This window comes from Haemaphysalis longicornis, unplaced genomic scaffold (genome assembly GCF_048455015.1).
Source record: "Haemaphysalis longicornis isolate Haplotype H1 unplaced genomic scaffold, Haemaphysalis longicornis Haplotype H1 scaffold_4, whole genome shotgun sequence".
Classification (NCBI taxonomy): domain Eukaryota; kingdom Metazoa; phylum Arthropoda; class Arachnida; order Ixodida; family Ixodidae; genus Haemaphysalis; species Haemaphysalis longicornis.
The window spans coordinates 87,480,819-87,504,218 of record NW_027526361.1 but is presented as its reverse complement, the minus strand read 5'-3'; the positions used below and the strand labels follow the sequence as shown (position 1 = coordinate 87,504,218).

General features: G+C 48.4%; 1 protein-coding gene across 3 annotated transcripts in view; it reads left to right on the top strand.

Moving 5' to 3' along the window:
• Nucleotides 1–23,400, top strand: part of LOC144178981 (glycoprotein antigen BM86-like) — an 80,682-nt gene that overhangs the window by 12,932 nt on the left and 44,350 nt on the right. For all 3 annotated transcript variants that reach the window (XM_077707131.1, XM_077707130.1, XM_077707129.1), the window contains 4 exons: nucleotides 5,525–5,641; nucleotides 12,763–12,882; nucleotides 15,674–15,781; nucleotides 22,220–22,282. In XM_077707131.1, the coding sequence (XP_077563257.1) occupies nucleotides 5,525–5,641; nucleotides 12,763–12,882; nucleotides 15,674–15,781; nucleotides 22,220–22,282 (408 nt within the window). The remainder of the gene's footprint in view (nucleotides 1–5,524; nucleotides 5,642–12,762; nucleotides 12,883–15,673; nucleotides 15,782–22,219; nucleotides 22,283–23,400) is intronic.

Sequence of the window (23,400 nt, the reverse complement as noted above, 5' to 3'; positions counted from 1 at the left end):
ACTGATACTAGGTTGTTTAGATGTTCGCGAAACTCCTCTACACTCGCAAAAATCACAGCGTGTAAACGTCTTTCGCTTTGCAATCTGTAGACCAACTATTTTGCACAAGAGTGCGCATTGCGTTCCGGAAGCGTAGCCATGCTCTAGCTGTCATCGACATCTTTGAGATGACTAAGCCTTACTTATATAAACATACCTTCCCATCTTCTTTTACTCAACCTGGATGAAGGTTGCGCAGCAACGGCGACTGCGACAAGTCAGCCCGGTTTAAAAAAAAACACATAATTTCCCCGGCTGTAAAGTTGTTTAACTGTGTGCACATTATGAAAAATTTTCTTAACCCCATTCACATACAGAGTGAAGGCGCAATCAAGGGTACATCGGCGGTAATGGGACACAAATACCATTGCATCCCACGCGCCCACAAGACATCCACCTAAAATGACTACTGATCCGACTGGCCTCAGCACTTTTTTAATTATTTCATTGAGCAACGCTGATAAAAAGGTCGGTTTTACGGATTCAGGAGAAGCACTAGAGTGTTTACCACCGCTTTTGAGAATAAAGCTTTCCTGCTGAAAGCTCTTCTCACACGGTGAAGCAATACCGATGCAGCACAGCTTGTTAATGCAGCGACTTTCTGTACTCTGCGCTGTAGCTGCAATGCAGCAGCAGAAAAAACAGCCCCCATGTTTTCACAGCCTTTGTTTCCAGTGCTGTCAATTCCATTCCGGAAAAAGGTTATGGTAGATACAGTAGCCTTGCTTGCCTGGAAAACACAGTGGTCGATCTGAGCTGATCGAGAACGCCAGTACACGCCGCTGCATTTGGCGCTAACCCCACCATCAAGACGGCACCTTGGATAGGCGTACCTGCGGAAGGAATTTTGCTCCGGTTTGGGCTGAATGTGGCGTTCACAAGATATTTACTGTTAAACATTTTGAGGGCCCCTTCACCACTGTGCACACGCGAATGCGCCGAGCATGCCACATGGCGATGGTCGAAGTTACATCCTTACACAGCATCACGGGGAAGTTTAATGCGGTTATTTTCAGGTAGTTGGCCGCAACTTGCATCCAAGATAGGCCAGTGGTCACCCTGATTTCTTTTGGAGTACCGGACAAACACGTGATGGGGCAAAGTTTCTTTGAACTGAACTGAACTGAACTGAAAATAACTTTTATTCCAAGTAGCATGACATAGGTACATAATATATACAACAGGAGAACCCAAGGTCCCAATTACCAGAAACAGGAACTTCTGTACAAATTAACAAAGCTGATTGTAGTTACAAGATAGCAACAAAACCACTGGTAAACTTAATAGAAAACATGATTACACAACCATTCCAAAATCATCTTTGACAATAGGAAGAAAATTACGTATAGACCCTTCACATTGATGCAATGGTGACAATAGGTAATGCTTCTTTTTGAAGGGTATGACAGAATGAGAATCTTTAATTTCATACTGTAAAGTGTTCCACAAGTGCAATGAGGAGAACCTAATAGTTTTTAACATACAGTAATCCCTCGTTATAACGAACTCGCTTTACTCGAAATATCGCTTTTTTCGAAATTTATTCTGGTCCCATCCCAAACGCATGCATTTTAGACCGCATTACTCGAATGACACGAAGTGCTGGACCCGCTTAGAGGGAAGTGGCAAGCCGAGGCGTCTCCGAGAGGCGGCGACCCACCGGCGAGTCAGATGGTCAACATGGTGGGTTATCAAGCTGGTGTTTTCCGGGCGGTCAGGCTCTATTCGCCATTCGACTTCAGAGAAATAGTCCAAAAGCGTGGTAGGGTGATTGAATTCTGTTCCTAGACATTGGTCCATAGCGTGGACACGACGGTGCGCGACCACTGACACTCGAAGCGCAGAATTAACAGTGTCGTCGACAGCAGGGCGAGGAAAAACTCTTGTTTTGTAGACTACCCAGCTGCACATCTGGGGAAAAAATTGCCCAGTGATCATGCAAGACCCCTAGTGCAAAACCGGTCAGTTTTCATGATTGCGTTGTGTACCCACAATGAGCAGTTAAACATTTTTTGAGCTCAACAAACACAACCTCTGACTGCAGCCACGGAAATGGCGGCGCTTTCCAGCGTGAAACTCTTGTAGCGTTCTGTGACGCCCGCACCCCCCCCCCCCCCCTCTAAAAGTGACCACTGCCTTGCCCTCATCACGCGCCTGCAGTCTGCGAGACGTTCGGATGCCAGTTAGCATACCGGGCACCATCTGCTAACGCTAGGGCGGCGGGTAGCGGGGCCCGTCTGGGAAGGGGAAAATTCGTTCCGGTGGGGGGATTAGTTCCGCCGGCCGACCTTCGCCATGCCCGCGCCTTCTCTCCACTGAGGGGCAACCTCCTCGCCCTCCCCGCGCGCGCATGCGCGGTCGGGTCCCGGTAACCCGTCACCGTAGCGTGAGCCTCCGCTACCGGCTATGCTAAAACTCTCTACTGCTTGGGCCAATTGGAGCAGGGGCTGCTCGCGCCCGGCAAAAACATGAAACAAAGCCAAAGCCCACTGCCTTTGTTGCACCTGAATACAGTTTTCGTTCACTGAATACATTGGATTTTTATTCTTCGCACTTGTGGCGCAGTTGACTCTCAACAACTTTAGCTTTTCTCAAGTGGTTGCTTATATCGAAATAGCGCTTATAACGAAATTTTTCGCCGTCCCGCTGACTTCGTTATAATGAAGGATTACTGTAGTTGGTTTTCACTTTGGGCAATAGGAAGTTGTTGCGAGAGGAGAACTGAATGTAGTTTGTGTTACAGACAGTGCTGCGAAGGAAAAACAGACATCTGGAGTCTACAACGCAATACTTTGAAGAACAAGGTTCCACTTTTTAGCTGGTGAAAACAAGGGAGAGTTGAAATGTCACGTTTATTGAACAGAGGAACAGAAGAAGATAGACGGGCAGAAAAATTACAGTTGTTAAAGCTGGTTCTTGGAGTTGTTGAACTGGTCAGAGATTATTACAACTTGTGCTACCTCAAGGCGATATACACTAATTAAAATGGCTCTCAGTTCACGCGTAATACGTAGGTGCTAATGTTGTAAAATTAAAGTACGACCCAGCTAGAAGTAGAGCCCTTATCAGACATGAAACCCTTATACTAATCCAATTTACATCGTAATAAAATTTGAGATGGCTATCCACAATAATACCAAAGAAACACACATGGTCAGATGACGGAATGCAATCTGCGTTGATGTATAAATTAGAGATGGGCCACGGGTGTGTTTGAGGAGAGTGAAAGGGCACAAAAACAGTTTTCTTTACATTAAGGAAGAGCCTGTTACAATAGCAGCATTCTTGGATGGCCAACAAGTCAATCTGCAAATTGCACATCAAAGTATTTGATTACGATGGGATGACACAATTGTGGTACCATCCACGTGCAATAAGCAGCTCTAGTTATGAAGGCACAAAGAGAGATAATTATTGTAAATTAAAAATAATAACAGGGCTAAGAAGGAGCATTGGAGGACACCTCTGTTAATAATTAAATGGTTGGAATTGCAGTTATTGACACAAACGACTTTGGGGTTTATTATGCAAGAAACATTACGCAAGAAAGGGTTCGGCTATACCCCTCCCCCCTCTCTTTAACCTTCTATGATCCCTGTGGCCACCACCTTACTAACCATCCCCAACCTACATACTTCTGTATACGCCGATGACATCACCCTCTCGATGACCAGTGGCACTGACGCTCAGATCGAAGAGACGCTGCAGCTAGGAGCAGAAACTGTGAGTACAGTCGCACGCACAATCGGTCTATCATGTTCACCGCACAAATCAGAAATTCTCATCATACATCCCATACGTTCACACCCACCCACTGCGCCCCCCCCCCCCATCGCCGTCTAGATTGGCAACACCCGAGTGCCTATCGTGCCTTCCATACGCATACTTGGCGTCACGATACAAGCTAACCGCGGCAATTCGCTCACCTTCCAACGACTACGCTCACACACAATGCGACTACGCTCACACACAATGCAGACCCTAGGTCTCCTCAGACGCATTATATCTCGGCACCACGGCCTGACGGAGCCTGAGCGACTTCGGCTGCTCCATGCCTTCGTAATCAGCAGGTTCACGTACCACCTCCCATCGAATGCCCCTACCAACCGCCTCCTCCTGCTTGGCGTACATAAAACCACGTCTGAACTCATCGAAGCACACCGCACGGCCCAAATCCACCGACTGGCCCGCACCCACACTGGGCGTTCCATGCTCGCTCGACTCTTCATCTCAACCCCTACCCTCCCCCCATCCTCTGTCCCCATCCCCAACAATTTCGCTAACTCATACGAATTAAGCCACTACCTCGCAACTCCCACCCCACATTACATGCGGCCAGACGTGCTGCACGCGCAGCGAGCCTGCAACGCCCGCACCACCTTCACCTCATACCATCTACGTAGACGCTTCTAGCTACCCCTCCCGAGCTGCATTCTTCATAGTAGCGCACTCCGAGGATAGCACACCTCAGGACTCCCTCACTGCCCACACGAGTTCAGCCACAGTGGCGGTGGCCGCAGCCATATCCCTCGACCTAGCCCAAGACCCCTGTCCACACACTATCCTCTCAGATTCGCAATCCGCAATCAGAAATTTCCAAGCTGGCAGGATATCTGAAACTGGCCTCCAAAATCTACCCCGCAAACCACCTCTCCACCCCGTGGTCTAGTTGTGGGTCCCCACCCATGCGGGAATAGGTTCCGACGAGGTGGCCCACCGAGAAGCTCGAGCTATGACTACCCGAACAGGCCCTTCATCGGAGACCAACCACGGCCTTCCCAGCTCCCCGGACATTCCCATCTCGTACCGCGAGATCACACATTTACCGCCTCCTGCGCCGCCACTATCACAATACCTATGACATTACACAACATTACCCCCTCCCCCCCCCCCCCCCCCCCCCGCACCCCAGCCTCACACAGGAGGAGGCCAGAACCTGGCGCCTCCTCCAAACGCACTCCGTCCCCTCCTGAGCCTCCCTCTCCCGCTCACACCCCTCCCTCTTCTCCTCCTCACACCTCCCACTTTGCGGCGCCCGGTACTCTCAACTACACTCTGTCTGTGTCTACCCGCGCTCCCTCTTTCCCCTTTTCCCCACACCCACCCACTGGGAGCAGGCCCTGCGGAGCTCGACCCTGGAGACCCAGACAACACTCGTCTCCAGGGCCCAACAGGTCGCGGATGCCCGCTGGGCCCCCGCCACTTCCTCCCCCTCACCCAGCCATAAATAAAGTGGTTCTCTCTCTCTCCCTCTCCATCTCCCTCACTACCTCGAACTCTCTGTTCTTAAATCCTCTTATTATTGGCCACTCTAATCCCTGTACATTTTAATAACTCACAGCCGAACCGATTTGTTTACACCTAAAGTGTGTAATTTTTTTTATGTACTGTACTTGATCAGTTATTAACGAAACGCAGTGTTAACAATCTTTGAGCTACGTTGCTGCTTGGTTCCTGCGTACTTGTACTGGTCTCTTCCTTGCAGATATCAACGCCTGCCCGGCTACGCTTTGCCATCCAGCCAAGTGCTTGGACAATGATGGTAACGACGAAGCAATATGTGACTGCTCGGGCATCGATAAACGTACACCAGATTGCTCAGGTAGGCCAATAACATCCCACCGATTTCGCTGGTTCCTACCGAGGATTACAGGGCCCACTATCAGTTCACAGCTGACTCGCAGTGCGGCTCTTCGCATGCTGATTTTGTAAACAAAAACGGATTTTATTTTCTTTTACGAAATGCGTTTCGTTGAGGAAAATGCATCAGCTGTTTTTATCCCGTGTAAAATAAGTGACTCAGGGTTCAAGCCCACTCATTATAGCTCAATCATTCGCGCCTGTGTAAAATGAGGGTCGCCTCTTGCGTTTGGTGGTGGTGGTGGTGGTAAAAACGTTTATTTGAGCTTTAGGGGAGAGGGAAGGGGAAGTGGTCAGCCTCCCATGTCCAGGAGGCCGCGAGCCCGCGCCGATTCCAGAGCTCGTTTCACCAGGGCGAGCTGCTGCTCCGGTGACGAGCTGGTCAGAGCGGACTCCCACTGCTCAAGGGTGGGGGAGTGAAGGGGGGTTGGGTGCTGCGGGCAGGAGAAGACTAGGTGGAAGGTGGTAAGAGGAAGGTCACACGCTTGGCAGTTATGGGGGAATAGGGATGGGGAGATGTGCGAGAGAATCGTGTGATTATAGAAAGTTTCCGTCTGAAGGCGGCGATAGACATAGGCTTCATGTGGGGTAAGGGATGGGTGGGGAGGAGGATACCTTCTTCTGTTGTTTGTGTAGTGGGAAAGGATGGAGCTATAGGTAGAGTCCAGCGGTGTTAAGGTGGTGCTTGCAGAATGTGGACGTCCTGTGGTATCTAGCCTTGCAGAGGGGAGTGCCCGGTTGTGGAGAGCGCGGGCTGCGGCATGGGCCGCTTCATTCCCAGCAAGACCAGAGTGGCCAGGGGTCCAAACTATTGTTATTTCTATTTCTTCGGGGAGACAGTGAAAGATGGGAAGAGCTTGAGGGGGTGCCAGGCCAGCTTGATACCACCGGCATGCTTGCTGAGAATCGGTGATGATGGTTAGGTAGGGCTGTTTTTGGTGGGTGGTGGTCGCATGAGCGACGGCGAGTGCCTCTGCTGTGGGAACTGGTAGCTGCTTGTAGGTGGCTGCAGTGGCGAGATGGCCGGTAGAGTCCAGGGTGACGAGGGTGGTGTGTGAACCGTTGGGAGTATGGGCGATATCCGTGTAGCGCGTTTGGGCGTCGGTTTCATACCGCCTTGTGAGTGTTCTGACACGAGCTTCTCGCCTTCCCCTATTGAACGTCGGATGCATATGTTTCGGGATTGGGGCGACCCTAAGCCGCTGGCGAATGTGAAGAGGGATGCGTTGAAGTTCGTGAGTTGCAGACGGGGTGGACCGCCCAATGGTGCGAAGCACGTTCCTGCCAGTGGGAGTAAGGGCCAAACGTTGTAGCTGTGAGGTTCGTTGGGCTTCCAGAATTTCACTGAGGGTATTATGCAGCCCAAGTTGGAGTAGACGCTCAGTAGACGTAAATGTAGGGAGGCCCAAGGCAGCTTTGTAAGTTTTGCGGATTAGGGCATCCAGCTTGGTGGTTTCTTGGGGCCTGAGATTCACAAACGGGGTTCCGTAGGTGAGACGGCTGACCATGAGGGCTTGGACAAGACGGCAAGTGTCTGGCTCTTTTAGACCGTATGCCGATCCCCGGATTCGGCGTATAAGGTGGATGAGCTGGGAGACTGTTCGGTGCAGTTGGGGGAGTAGGGCAGAGCCTGAACCATCCCAGTGGAAGGGAACGCCTAATATCCTGAGCGTGGTAACTTGGGGGATAAAAGAGCCACTTATGGTGACCTGTGGGTCAGGGGTGGGCGCAGCCGGGCGGCCTCTTGTGCGGGCGCGGAGGACCAGTAGAGCGGACTTAGATGGCTCGCAGGTCAATCCCCTGGGCTGAAGGTAAGCAGTAGTGGTGTCGACTGCTTGCTGAAGGATGTCCTGTTGTGCACCGCTAGAGCCTTGGGTGGTCCAGAGAGTCAGATCATCAGCGTAGAATGCGTGGCGTAGGCCGGGAATGGCTAGCAGTTTGTCAGGGAGGTGAAGCAGAGCTATATTAAAGAGAAGAGGCGAAATAACCGATCCTTGTGGCGTTCCCTTTGCCGGGGTGTGGAAAGTAGGCAAGAGTAGAGGGCCGAGTCGGAGTGTAGCTGTTCTTTTCTCAAGGAAGGCTTTTACAAAGCGAAAGGTATTTACGCCGCAGTTCGTGGTACTCAGGTTTTCTAGTATGGCTTCGTGGGTGACGTTGTCAAATGCACCCTTGACGTCGAGCGTTAAGATTGTTTTGGGAGAGGTGCGGCTCAGGTGGTCCACCACCTGTTCCTTGAGCTGCAGGAGGACGTCTTGAGTGGATAGGTGTTGCCGAAACCCAAACATTGTGAAAGGATAGAGGTTGTGGTCTTCCAGGTATGCGGTGAGGCGCTGATGTACTAGGTGTTCGAAGAGTTTACCGATGCATGAGGTCAGGGAGATTGGTCGAAGAGTAGTCGGCGTCAGTGGCTTGTTGGGTTTTGGGATCAGTATGATGTCCGAGTGTCGCCATTGCTCAGGTAGAGTTCCCCCCTGCCAGTGATAATTGTAAAGTTCGAGGAGATCTTGGAGTGTGTCCTCGTCGAGATTGCGGAGAGTGCGGTAGGTAATATGGTCCTTTCCTGGGGTGGTGTTGCGGGTGAGGCGGGCCAGGACAGCTTGAAGTTCAGTGAAGGTAAAGGGGGCGTCTAGTGCTTCGTTAGCTAGGCCCATATAGCATGTGTCGGGGATGGGTGGGTAGGTAGTAGGGTCGCCAAAAAGATGGTCACGGATCGACTTGAGGAGTTCTTGAGAGGGGAGAGCGCTGTTGCGGATTAGTTGATGGATTCTATGGTTTGTGTATCTCTTAGTATTGGTGTTGTCGAGAAGGGAACGGAGGAGATGCCACGTTTTCTTTGAGTGGAGAGTGCCTTGGAGCTGATTGCAGAAAGAGTGCCAATTTTGTCTCTGGAGATCGGCGGCATATGCTTGCGCTTGCTGGGTTAGGAGGGCTATGCGCTTTTTAAGTTTACGGTTATGCTTCTGCCGTTTCCAGCGTTTAGTAAGACTACGACGCGCGTCCCAAATGTGCATAAGGTGGGGGTCGACTGCCGGAGTGCTGTCAGTAAGTGCGATTTCTTGGGTGTGCTTTTTAACCCGGTGTTCGAGGGCCTGGGTCCAGTCACTTAAATTTTGGCTTATTGCAGGGAGAGGGGTTGGATCTTCACGGAAGGCGGACCAGTTAGTCAGGCGTGCGGTGCCCGTCCGGGTCGTTTTCTTTTTGGTTGGGAAGCGAAGGGAGAGGAGATGATGGTCACTGCCGAGTGTTTCGTCGAGTCGGGACCATTGGATCCTGGGGATGTTTTTAGTGAATGATAAATCAGGTGTGGTGTCTCTGGTGACACTGTTGCCGGTGCGGGTTGGAAAGGTGAGGTCGTTTTGGAGGATCAACTGGTGGTTCTGGGTGGCGCGTAAGAGGGCCGTGCCTTTCTTGGAGGCAAAATGGTAGCCCCATGCAGGATGTGGGGCGTTGAAATCTCCGAGGAGAAGTAAAGGGGCGTCCTTGGACAGGGATGCGGCTTCGTAAATCAGTGCCTCAATGTTGTGGAGGTTATCAGATGGGGGACTGTAGATATTCAGGATGAAGATGCTGGAGCCAGTCGGCCTTGTGGAGATGAGCTCTACAAAGGTATGAGGTACGGTTTGATTAAGACAATGTGATTGGGCCGGATGGGAGTTATGTACGAAAGTGGCGGTGCGATGCTGGGGGTCTTGCGTGAAGGCGGTATAATGCGGTAGGCGGGGGGTAGGAGTGTTGGTCTCTTGCAGGGCAATGACATCTGGAGGATCTTGTTTAGTAAACAAGTCAAGCTGGTGTCGCTTGTTGTTGAGAGAACGGCAGTTCCACTGGAGTACGACGAGGTCGGTATCCGGGGGATTAGTCATGGTAAGGGTGATGTTTGAGTTTCTTGGGTTGGTGAGTCGAAGCCAGGGAGTTCTGTATGCCTTGGATGGTCTGCTCTAATTTGTTTTGTCGTTCAGTTATTGCCTGGATGCCACTACATATGGGGGCCAGAGTCTCGGTTTGTGATGCTATCAGTTCTTTTATGGCTTCCGCTATTTTCGTGTCAATGAGTGCATGAATCTGTTCAGGAAGGGGTGCTGGTGGGGGCGGCGGGGCTGGGAGGGGGGAGGCTAATAGGGCGTCAATTTTGGCAGTTAGAGAGGCGAGTTGTGCCTGGAAACGTTGCTGCTGCTGTTTAAGTTCAGCAATAGCAGCGGAGTACGAAGGGTGGATTGGTGGTTGGGGTTTTGGGGGGGGAGGGGGGAGGGAGGGTGAAGTTAGAGCAGTGGGAGTAGAGCGGAGAGCATCTGACCAGCTCACCTGCGGTTGGATGGCGTTCCGGTCTTCAGGGTGGGCAGTCGAGGATTGGGCTTGTAGGGCTGGAAAGTCCTGCTCGTGGTAGGCCAGCGGGGTCTGGCCGATTGGTTGGTATGGGGACTGGGCAGGATGGCGGAACCTCCGTGTTTGGGGAACTGGTAGAAAGCGTTTGGGGCATTCTTTGTTGGCAGTGGCATGGGGTCCATCACACAGTTTACACCGAGGGGCACAGGAGTGGTCCGGTGACGGGTTGGCGATACCACAGGCCGGGCAGCGTGGCTTGTCGGGGTGCGGGCACACGTCTTGACGGTGCCCTATCTCACCACAACATTGGCAAGTCTGGGCGGCACGGCGGTATGGACGGCAGCGCACCATTTCACAGTCTAGTTTAATATAGTACGGAATTCGGAGTCCGTTGAAGGTCAGTAGAGCTGATCTCGTGCGACCCATGAGGCGGGCGTGGATCAAGTACGGTCTGTTAGCGGCGGTGAGCTCAATGAGTTGGTCCTGCGTGATGCCCTCGGGAATGCCGTGAATCACTCCACGAGCAGTGCCCGGAGGGGGCTTCATATAGGCAGATACTGCATAGGTAGTGCTTCGGAGGGTTAATGCGGTGAGTTGGGAGAGTCGATCAGCGATATCTGGGTCAGGGGTGGCAGCTACGAGGAGGTTTTGGGCTGGCTGTACTTGCAGTGTGACAGTCGCACGGAAGAGGGGGCCGGGGATCTCGCTTGCCGCGACGAGGCTGCATACCAGGTCACGAGCAGGCCAGTCTCCGACACGAAGGCCGTCATGAGGTCGGATGACAGTTATGAAGTGGTTTTGCGGAAAGCGAGGAGGCGGTATTTTTCGTGCGGGGACGGCAGTCGTTGTAGCGTTTGTGGGGCGTACCTGGTTTTCAGCAACGGTCTTGTTCCTGCGGGAGTTTATGACCTGACGCCATGGATTAGGTGTCGGAGCAGTTCTTCCTTTCGAGTCGTCGAAATCCATGTGGCCGTCTGCGCTGTTTTCATTGACAAGGTCTTGCGCCGGCGATGGTGTGTTGTCTTGGTCTTGCGTCGGTGACGATGTGTCTTGGTCTTGCGTCGGTGCCGATGTGCTGTCACGCGCCGTAGCGCAGCTGCGGGATGGCGAAGGGGGCATGGTAGATGGCAGGTGCACGTGCGCGTGCGGCAGCGGCAGCTCGGGGAGGCGGCCGCTCGTACTAGGCCTGTAATGTAGGCCTAGCGGCGGCCCCGGCGTGGTCGGTAGGTTCGATGGTCCTGAAGGGGGGCCCGACGATGGTAGGTGGCAAACGATGATATCCAGAGACGCCAGAGGTACTCACGGAGACGATAGGGGCACAAACTTGGTCAGGCAGGCGGAAAGATCGCGATTGGAGCGACAAAAACGGGAGTCGAAGCGGGGCACAAGCACCCGTGTCGGCCCCCTGGCGGCGATCCCCTGCGTTTGGCGGTAGCTTTTTTTAGCAGTAACAGGCGCGTGGTACGCCCATGGATGATTTCTTAATATTAAGAACGAGTTCTTGATAACTACCTAAAGCATTCCACATAATTTCGGTATACTATTACACAACAAGTCGGGATAAATAACAAATCATCATCATCATCATCATAATCATCATCATCCTTATTATCATGGTCAGCCTACTCAGGTACACTGCAGGACGAAGGCTTCGCCCATTCACCTCCAACCGCTCCTGTCCTGCGCTGCTCGAGTCCACAATTTCATCACTCCAACGAATTAATGGCTCATGACTAACCAACAATAACTTGTGTTCTCATTAATGCTTTCGGTACGGTTCTTCAACGTTTTTCCAACGATATCTTCAACCAAACTGTTTCCAGATTATTACCATGATTTGGAGCGGAACAATAACTCGGACGAAGAAACAGAGAGACGAGACAGGCGCTAACTTCCAACTACTTTATTCGGCTACGCATCTGCTTATATTCCGTAGGAAAAGATGGGACGAGAAAGAAGGATCGTACACATGCACACATGATAAGAATAATAGTATGTTCACAGCACGTTTTTCAGAAAGCCCATTTCGCTATTGTACAGAGCTATGGAGATATCACTTACACAGTCACTCGCTCTTTACCTGAAAATGCACCTAGGGAGGAGCGAAATGCGCTAGCAGACGATCAGACGTCTGCTCCAGCATTTGGTTCCTTCCTGCCGTGAATCCCAAACGTGCGTTTAGCTCTCAATACCCCAGGTGGCGCCATCGCTCCAAGATGAACTTGCGCCGCCTCGGGCGTATAAATCAGCCGCCGTTTTCCTATAGGCGAAAATGGTTTTTATTTATTTTCAGAATGAGCAGGTAAGTACCATCGTTGTTCCAAGTGCCAAAAAAAAAACAGACCACAAAATGCGACCTTCGTGTGAAGTTTGAGCGCGAACAGAGTGGCGGTTCACTTAGGAAAAAATTTTAAAGTGTTCCAATTAACGTCGCACCACCCTGGGTTTGAATCACAGAGCTTTGTTCAGTAGTTCATTCATTTATATTTGTTCGGGGTTCTGTAGTGTATTATTTCGCTGAGGCTCACCGCTGCAGCTCAGTGCGAATTCTTTTGTTATTCGATGAGCCTGCTTAATTACTCTTCTTGGCGACCTGGCCTACTGTTTCAAAATGAATCCTGCCGTTGCTAACGGATATAAGAACACTGTACGGACCCAAGGCTAAAATAACTTGAGAAATAAATACCTGTTATTGTACAAGCTGAGTCTAACTTCGTTATCCCTTGTCGCACTTTTCTCAGTTGTCTTTTCATGTTTCAGTTGACCCGAAATTCACTGAGGAATGCACTGACGGTGGTGGAGAAGTCCGGACGGGCGACAATGGCATCCCACAATGCGTCTGTCCTCACGGCACCCAACTTGAAAACGGTTTGTGCAAATGTAAGTATTGAATGACATTTGGCATGCTTCTCTAGAAGAAACAGGAGAGGGATGTGCTAGGAATTGAACATGGTGAAATGAGGGGCTGAAGTTCAGGAGTCCAATAGGATAAACATTGTTGGTGACATATTAAGAGCCCAGTCTTGCAAGCAGGATAAGTTTCTGAAGGGAGCCTAATTACCCATTACGTGGACATATGTTAAAACTAGTGCCCTATATCAATTACCCTGATGGTACCAGCTCATCGATTTATTGGCTGAGACCCAGAGCGCGCAGATTTTGATCTCTTGAGCAGGCGGGAAGTATCGCTGGTAAGTTTCGACTTCGCACTCCCTTCTGTGCAATCTGCGCCTATAGAAAGCGGGCCTAGAATCGACAACAGGAACAGTGATGTATATGTTATATGTACATCATACCTTCTTGCTAATTTATTAAGGCGGCGACGAAGCTCGTGCGAATATTGATTGATTACGGGGTTTAACGCGCCGACGCTACACGGGCGATGAGGCGCGCAATAGTGGAGGGCTAGGGATTAGTTTTGACCACCTGGGGATCTTTAAATTGCAACAAAACCTCGAACACACGAGCGTTTTTGCTTTTCGCCTCCATCAGCAAAGCGGCCGCCGCGGCCTGAAATCTAACCCGCATCCTTGGGCTCAGCAGAACAACGCCTCAGCCACTGAGCCACCGCGGTGGGTTGCTCGTGAGAACAGCGAATAACTTCAAGGACACGTGCTGGCCGGGAGATGAAGGGGGCAAAACAGCCACTGCACGCAAAAAATACTGGAGTTAACGGAGGCGGCATTATCAAGCAATCACAACCGATTATTTTTAAAAAACCATAGTCTTCTTAGGCAACTTAAGCGCAGAAAATTTCGCCTGTTTGTATGTCTGTCTGCCTGTCTGTCTGTGACTCTATTCAGCCACCCGGCCAAAGTGAAACAAAAGCTGCGCAATAGTCTTATATACGCGCAACTTAATCTATACGGCTATGTCGGGTGCCAATGTTCATACTTGTCAACATTGTCGAACAAGAAGAAGACATTAGGCAAATATAAGGAAGAAAATAAATACATACGTGATATTTGCAGTGTTCATTTATTTAAAAAAATCATGGATGCTTGGTTTTTGCAATAGCAAATGAAATGCTACATCAACTGCAGAAAACCGTCGCCTGCTGCATTTAAGAAATCAAACGGCAACAGCAACGACTTGGAGCAGTGGAGCGCAGTAAATTTACATTGCCTCTAGCAGAACTCTAGCATATCTATCTTGGCAGGAACGAAGCGGGAGACGAACAGCATGAGAGGTGAGCGGGAAAGACAAGGGAGGCATTTACTTGGCAGGGGCGCCAAACGACAATCGTCTTTCATCGACATTTGCAACCAAAGGAACAGATACGCGGCCATTTTTTTCCGTATCAACTGATGTACCAAGCGCAGGCGGCTTTTTTTTTATCGCCACAGAGATTAGTCATTTTACAGCTCCCTTGAATCTAAACGACAAATCTACACATTAAGTTCAATGTTATGCAGATTCCACGCCCCCGGCACCCATAAACTTTGCCCCCTTCCCACTCGCACACTCAGACTCGAGTCCCACGTTGGCTCAAACACGTGTGTTTGCAGTCGGGTTTCCGCGATGGCGCCCTTCCTTGAATGCGTCGTTTGCGCTCCAACTCGGGTTGTCCGGACACCATTGAGACCGTGCTGGGTTGCCCACTATCACTTAATCTCCGGGGAATGGTACTGTGGAGAGCCCTGTCCGCCGGTACCCACAGGCGTCAGGCGTCCACTAGTAAAGCCCTTGACGTTAGAGACTTTGATTAGAAGATCCGGTAATTAAGGCAGTGCTGCACATTTAGGTGATCATAACGGTGGCACGCAATCAACAAATTGCAAAGAAGCATTGATCGCTGCGGCACTTGCTTGTCTCCTGCCAGGGTGCTAAAGGCCATACTTAATTCATTGTAGTATACATCTTACTTTTTTTTAGTTTTTCAAAATTTTGTTTGACCAATTATCTCCACTTATGCTATTATAACGATGACAGCTGCAATTGTTCACCAGTTTCCTAAATTTTTTTTTATTTTTCCTATTTTTTATTTTTCGTAATTTCGTCAGAACAATTACATCCATATACGTTATTATAACGATTACAAGTGTAACTGCTACGAAATCTGCGTTATTGCGGAAATGCATGGCGTTACACCGTTTGCCGTGAGTTTTTTATAGCCTATTGATTTTGGCTCTTGGAGGCAGGTATAGAAGTGATATTAGGTTTAGACGGCTGATTGCAAAAATTACTAACGGGAATAATCTTCAATGTATTTTCTTTCGAAAGTACTTTCTATGGTTCAATCTTTTCCTCTTGGACAAGTTCCCTACTATAGAAATATACCAGCAATCTCAATCTATTTCAAATCATCCCCGGTAAATTCTTGAGGAGTACAAACTTTTATTTTCTTTGCATTGCATCGAACGATTAGAACAAAACGTAATATTTTTTTTTAATTTATGCATTGCCCAAGTTATCGTTGAGGTCGAAAACGTTTGCACACAAACTTGGCTTGATGGGTCGTTAGCCCACTTCTCAGGTGTCAGATATGAGGATGCCCTTAATGCGCTTTAAAAATAAGTAATTTTTACAAAATTGCGCCCCCGTAGTTTCTTGTAGAAACTGCAGTGTGCTGCCAGTCAAAAATACTGGCATCGTGGCATGATAATTTCTACAAATTTAAATGTTACACAAGAATGAATGGGTTCGCGGGTCCCATTTGTCATTTCTCTAGCCATCGCCTGCTCGTTTTCCAAGTTTAACTGCGCAAGCATCTGCAAGGATCCCAAGCTCAGAGAAGACGACCGCTGCTGCCAAGGGTGGGAGACAGGCTTGTGTAACGGTAAGACTGCTTTAGTGCATTCTGTGTATGCTTCACGTGTATGCTTCCAACCAGGCATCCACACTCGGGTACCTTTTCCCACACCATAACTTCTGCGGTGTTATGGTGGGCGCAAACGTTGGCGCAGTCGGTGTTATGGTGGGCCCAATCGTTTTAACCCATACTACCTTGGCGTCCCGTGACCCGAGGTCGATTGGCTGTGCATCATTTCAATTCATTGTTCATCGTTCCTGTTATTTCTTCGCACAACAACAGTCAAGGGCCACGCTAGATGACGGGATGTACAATTTCTACACAAAAAGCAAACAAAAAAAAACATAGGCATACAGAGTAACAAAAGGGTTTTTGTGAAGGAAAACTTCATCGGTGGCGTCGAGGTCCATTTCGAAATTATTTATCACAGCAGATCAATTAGGAAAAATGGGAGTTATATGGCACACGTTGGACATGCGTTAGAACAAATAACGTAGTTTTAGGTCCAGGTCACTTAAACGCATCTTGCAACATATGGCAAAACGTCTCCACCAAACCCTCAACCTTAACCTGAGCATTTGCATCACGTGACGAAAACACTGTTAATACCGCCATTTATATCTTCACCGAACAGCATTTGTCGGTCCTCCTCTAGAATTGTTCACTAGGGATGCAAGACAATATATAGTTCGATAGCACGATCGGTAATATTGATAGCTGAGCCACTATCCAAATATCTAGGTACCAAAACATTTTGGTGTTCCTACTCAAGTATACGGGGAATAAAATCAAATCCCCTCCCCTCAGTACACTGTCGACGACGGTTGAAAGGCGAAGTTGTCTTGCATGCGAAAGTCAAATGGCAGAGCGCCAAAGTCAAAGCCGCTGCAATCAAAGTGGAAGCTTAAACCATAAAAGGCAACCGCACCAAAGAGTCAAAGTCCAAGCGTCAACGCTCAAAGTACAACCTGCCTGCCAGGCAAAGTGCAAATTTAGACAACACCAAACGAATTCCTCACGATAAAGCTGAGCCCACACCCCTCCTCCACCCGTCATTGTCGTTAGACTTGTCAACGCGTAAATGTGAGCTATTTGGTTCGAACTGTGAAACATGGTTAAGTAGCGCGGTAAGAACGGGACAAAAGTAGGGACCACACAGGACTAGCTCTAGACATCAACTGAATTTTTACTACACGTATCAACATAGATATACAGGAGCGCGAATGCGTGAACATGCTCAAAATACAAAGAAAAACCATGACAGGGTCAAGTGGTGAATTCCGTTACAGACTTGCCAAGTTCGCATTCAGATACTCTATTTCTTCTTTTTTTTTTGACAAACTAATAGATGCCGTGCTTAAACACTCATCACCGCCTTTCATGATGCGCCACGCTTCAAACAATTCACGGCAGCTTGGTCCTTAAAACAACGCAATATTTGTGTCTTCTCGTAAAGTGGAACACAGTGTCGAACGCACCGGCAGCGGCGGCAATGGTCAGCTAAATGGCCCCGCGCAGCGAGCGCTTCAACAGCTGTACGGTGCTCCCGGAGCCTGTCGTTAATGCACCTACCAGTCTGCCCGATATAGCATTTTCCACAGGATAGAGGCACTTCGTATACAACACCTTGTTTGCTACCAACAAACTGCGTGGCATGCCTCTTAGCACAGCGGTTGCCCTTTTCTCCGGTGACCGCCACTTCTCCTGCCGCCAGTTCTCCTGTGACGCAGCCAGGGTGACAGAGTTTCTCTGGACAGTGTTTGCCGTCTCTCCGTGCCATGAAGAAAGGCCAAGAGAAAGTCGCCGCATGTCCTGGAAAGGTGACTTGTATTGGACAAGTAGACTTTCCTGCGTCTGCAGAAGGAATTCTAAGCTGTGGGCCTAAGTTTTGTACTGAACCGGTAGAGACGCCTGTGGGAATGCTCACGATTGTAAGAAAAGTAGCCGACAGAGTTGATGTAGATAACAAAGAAAGGTGTATTGCAGAAGGCGTTGATTACCTTTGTTCAATAGAAGGAAGTGTATGCGTCCAAAACAGTGTAAAAAGGGCCACTGAATTTCTGCGCAGCAATAACCTTTCCCTGTTAGTGGCGGACAAGAAAGGCGGGTTCGCTGTCATGCCAAAGACGGTTTATGAATCAACAGCCATGGAAGCAGTCACTAAGAACTTTGTAAAATTCCATTCGGTAGCGTCAACAGTGAAGAAGAAAGCCTTAGCGTTGTGTGAGCAGCTTAATCTCGAAGGCGTTCGAAAGTATGTTTCATCTGCAAAAAAAAGATAGCCTGTCTATTTACTTTTCGGCTAAGACCCACAAGGATGCCATTCCCTTTAGAGTGATTGTGACCGAGAAAGGTTCGTGGCAAGGAGTCATTTCTAGGTTTTTGCAGAAACATCTGATAGTCTTAAAGTGAACGACCCGTATTTGGTCCGCAACTCGGAAGATATCTTGACATTTTTTTCAGTAGAATGAACGTGTGTTGAACCACTTGTCTGCTTTTTGTATCAATGTAGAGGACCTCTTTTATTCAATTCCTCAAGGGGAACTTCTGAATGCAGTCAGAGATGCAATTGAAGAATCTGGGCCAGTATCCTTCCAGAACAAGGCGGGTATAACTGTAGGTAACTTTAGAATTGCTGTCATTTTATCTTTCTGCCACATTTGTCACTTTTAACAATGAATCTTTTATCCATAAACAAGGCGTCTGCATCGTGTTGTGTATTGCACCGGTTTTAAGTAATTTCTTTTTAGCAAAGTGTAACGGAGCATTGAGACGCATATTGACACGGCTAAGATAGCAGAGATTTTTAGGTATGTCGATGATTACATGGTTGTTACTAGGTCGGTGAAGCCAGAGGAAGTAAATGTTTTAGTGAAGACCGTTAAGCAAACATTCCTAGAATGTTCGGACGGCTTGAATTTCACCCATGAATTACCAAATTATGGGTCCTTGCAGTTCCTCGATGCGTGTTTTAATTTCAGTGGAACACAAGTGTGTTGGGCGCAGAGGCCGCGGTCAAAAAAGGCAATTTTGGATTATCGTTCAGCTCATTCGAAGATAGTGAAAAGGGGTATTGGCGTTAGCTGTCTTCGCGGTGCCCTCGAGAAGTCTTGTCAGCACCAAGTCGCCGATAGTGTTCAGCACCAAGTTGCACGTTTGAAAGATGCCGGCTTCCCTCGGGAAGTAATAGCATTAGTGGTTGAAAGCCTATTGCGTGACGTCAAGTCAGGGTCACGACGTCAAGGGCGAGATGAACCTCGCAAAGAAAAGAGGCCTGTGGTCGTCCCCTACGCGCACAATTTCTCCCACCGCCTTAAAAAGGTTGTGGGGAAATGTGCTGCCGACGTTGTGTTCTCCGCCCCCGATAAACTAGCACGAATGTGCTCCGCGGTGAATGGCGAGAAAAGGGTAACCACTGTGCTAAGAGGCATGCCACGCAGTTTGTTGGTTGCAAACAAGGTATTGTATACGAAGTGCCTCTATCCTGTGGAAAATGCTATATCGGGCAGACTGGTAGGTGCATTAACGACAGGCTCCGGGAGCACCGTACAGCTGTTCAAGCGCTCGCTGCGGGGGGCCATTTAGCTGACCACTGCCGCCGCTGCCGGTGCGTTAGACACTGTGTTCCACTTTACGAGAAGACACAAATATTGCGTTGTTTAAAAGACCAAGCCTGCCGTGAATTGTTTGAAGCGTGGCGCATCATGAAAGCCGGTGATAAGTGTTTAAGCACGGCATCTATTAGTTTGTCAAAAAAAATTGAGTATCTGAATGCGAACTTGCCACGTGTGTAACGGAATGCACCACCTGACCCTACCATGCTTTTTATTTGCATTTTGAGCAGGTTCACGCATGCGCACTCCTGTATATATATATATATATATATATATATATATATATATATATATATATATATATATATATATATATATATATATATATATATATATGTCGATACGTGTAGTAAAAATTCCTTTGATGTCTAGCGCTAGTCCTGTGTGGTCTCTACTTTTGTCCCGTCCTTACCGTGCTACTTAACCAAGTTTCACAGTCGTTAGACCATCGTTACCTACAACCCATTGTCCACTTCAAGTCAGTCAAAGTGCAAAGCCAACGCCCACGCCACGAAACAAAAAGAAATAATTGCTGGTCGACCCCAATGAGATGGTCACGCAATGGGATAGACAACGGTTTAGAACACCAGGGAGCGAGGTTCGATTCCGACCACGTAAATCGTTTTTTCTTCTAGTTTCAGCATCAGTATCAGCACCATCATCATGCTCCCTCCCATCGAGAAAAGTTGACTTTTTTGCAGTCCGTTTTGGTCACAATACCGCGGCCAGAGAGACCAGGAAAGCTCGGCTTTAAAATATGAACACGGGCTAAGCCACTCAGTAGTCACGTTCCTTGATCTTGGTTTTTCGCCTAATACGGCGTTGTTTGTTACATTCCGCGGCAAGCTGATTTTCTTTAATTTTTTTGACTTAGTCATAGATTTTTTCCTCCAGTTTTGTTTTTTAGTCTTTTGTGATATCTGCTACTGATTCCGCAAAGAAATAGGCGCTGCCCATTTGCATTGTGCTATTTTCTGCTTTCTTTTCTGTAATTCGCAGCAAGAATAACGGCGTTACTTTTTTGATAATGAGTTTTTAAGGGCCCACGAGCATAGTTGCGTAGGCAAAAATACTGGTTACTGTACGTCACACAATGAATGCCGTATGACGTATTTCCGGACATGGCGGGAACTGGACCTTGTTGCTCATGCCTATAACTAAAATCGTTGTGCGACGAGTGCGGCCTGCTGCCAGCGGGTTTTCCTGGCGCTTGTGTAAACACTGCGCGCCACCGCTGCTCATCTCCCTCTATTCCCCGTGGCCAACTCTGCACTCGTGAACAGCACGTTTGCTGCACCAGGGCTCGTTTTCCCGTAGCTCACAGCCTCAACTCTCAAGAAGCCCTACTTTTTCAGCTACTGCGGAGATGATCATAGGTCAGTGTACTGAAATTTTCGGGAACACACCTTTTATGAACTTCCTTACTTCTGAAAACTAGGGTGGAGCACTATTCCGTCTGGAGAATTGCGATTACTGAATTATGCTAGCGTTGCAAATATCCCTTTCATATAGCGTAGAGCCATTTATTGAAAACAAATTCAGGTAGAGGAAAGCGTTCAAGTTCATTGTGGTGCAGAACTACAACGAACATGATTGATTGTAGGGTTTAACGCGCCGACGCAACGACTAAAATGGACGAACACCACCTTTCGCGTCGATGAAAGCGACACGCCGATTACAGCCCTTTTTTCTTTATTATAGGCCCTCTGCTTTTAAGAACTGAAATGAGCCAGTGGCGTTTAGCAGGTATCTGCAAAGTGAACTAAATTAAAGGTATTCATTCTCTGCACCCTGGGAGAACTGTTTTATTATGTCCGATAGTGTCATTGCTTATACATGCAAGCAAAGCACTGTCCACTTTGTCCCGGACAAACAGGAAAGGCTTCGTAAGGCTCAGAGAAGGAACGGCCTTCTCATATTACCTGTTTTCCTTCATCTCGACCGGCGTAGTCCGTCAAGCAGTAGAGGGTATTAACTACCTCGTCCAGTTGTACATGCCATTTGTAACTCTGAGTTCAAGCACACTCCTTATTGCAAAAATACGCAACCGTTATTATGCTCATGGCGTAGAGGCTCTCAAGCATATTACCGTGTTTAAAGGGACCCTGCAACACTTTCGATCTTCCCTTCGGGTCTGGAACCACTGCGAAAGAGGTAGCACGGAGCGGCACTGCGTGATTTGCACGTCGCACCGGATACGCCTTCCGTTTCTGTTTCGTTTTGTGGCTTTCTTTTATGGTGCTATCGAAAAGCGTTCGTTGCTGCAACTGAAGGAAAACCGCCCAACAGCCACTAGATGGCCTTAGTGACGTAATTCGAGCCGTCGAAGAACGTCAAGACCGGAAAAGAGAGGAAAAACCTTTGAGCGAGTTTAGAAGTTATCTGATGGGCATAGAGCAGTAATTTTTGGCTAGGTACTTTGCGACGCCCTAATTTAAGTACTGTATGTGTTGGATCACTACGCTCTGCAGGCATTTAAGATATCAAAAAAGTTTAAAGAAGCGTTGCAGAGTCTCTTTAAGGCGCTCATCGTCTAGTTATGTCCAGGATACCTCTTGGAAGCGAAATTTATTTTGCGATTAAATCTGAAGCCGATGTCTTGGAACAATCCTGTAGTACTCTTGTGCAAAATTATCACAGTCGATTTTTCTGGAAAAGATAAAAGTTGGGAATCTTGAAATTTTTTCTGGACGTTTGCTTTTGTAATAAATTACGTTGCGCTTGCTGTGTGTTGTTCACATAAAAAAGAACGAGTTGGATTCTTTGTTCATTTTCTGAAAAAGGAGATTTGTAATCGCGAAGGTGGCTGTTCAAGTAGAGTTTTATACATGCTCTCCTTTTTTCCCTGCAGCACATCGGGAAAACGGAACATATTGTGTTCCTGGTACCATCGAGAAAAATGGACGTTGCACAAGTAAGCATAAACAGAATGTTGTCCGTACCTACACTCCGTTAAGTCTAATGTTCGAAACTTCGCTGCTTTAAAGTTCACCCACAGCGAAAAATTCGCTTCCCCTTTCGTTTCACGTTAATCCCTTACATTGGATTGTTCGGGGATGCTTTATTCATACAACTGCAAGAAGCGAGCACAAACCTGTCACGATATTCACGTCATTACAAACGAGCGAAGGCTGTGGGCGAACTGCACGCAGTGTGCACTTACGGATGCCTTTGTAACCTACGTATCGCATCGTGATGTGAGGGAACGTGGGTACGGTTTGAGAATTTATTACATGTTGCGTTTCCAATGTAATTGGATATGAGTTCCGCTTCGTCCTGTCGTCTTCTTTTTATTGTGTATTCAAACATTCGGGGTTTAACTGGCCAAAGCAACACGTGGGCTAGGAGGCGCGCCGTAGTTAAGGGGTCAGGATTAATTTTGACCATCTGGGAACCTTTTAAAGAGCGTCGAAATCTTGACGCACGAGCATTCCCACTTTTCGCTTCCATCTAAAAAGCAGCCACCGCGGCCTGGATGGAACCCGCGTCCTTGGGTGCAGCAGCTCATCGGCTTAGCCACTTAGCCACAACGGCGGCTTTTTTCCTGTATTCTCCTACTACGCTCCCCTATAAGATATACCATTACCAATTTGCCCAAATGTCGATTATTTTTCAACATATTTTCAGCAAGTTCCAGAAAGTGAGTTGGATTTTTCCTGAAAAAGCACTCTATCCCCCGCTCTCAAGATCAGCTGAAATTTTTATAAACAAATATTTTGCCAATATAGCATAACCCCAAGGACATTCCGTAAATGATACTCCTAATCTCTGCCATCGCGATATCCCTTCAGCACCTCCCTCACTCCCGCATGTCCACAGCCTAACTTGGCACTATCCGAAATTCCCGCGCTGCGGAACCTTCACCCCTCCTCGAAATGCCTCCTCCTCATACGTCAACCCTCACACACTGGAACCCTCCACGCTGACTTTAATTGCGCACTACTCTCTAAAATGTGGTCTAGTGCGAGCATTGTAGAGCCGTGAGCCTGCTCTCCTCACACCAAGGGGCCCACCAGTTTCGGTTTGTACTGT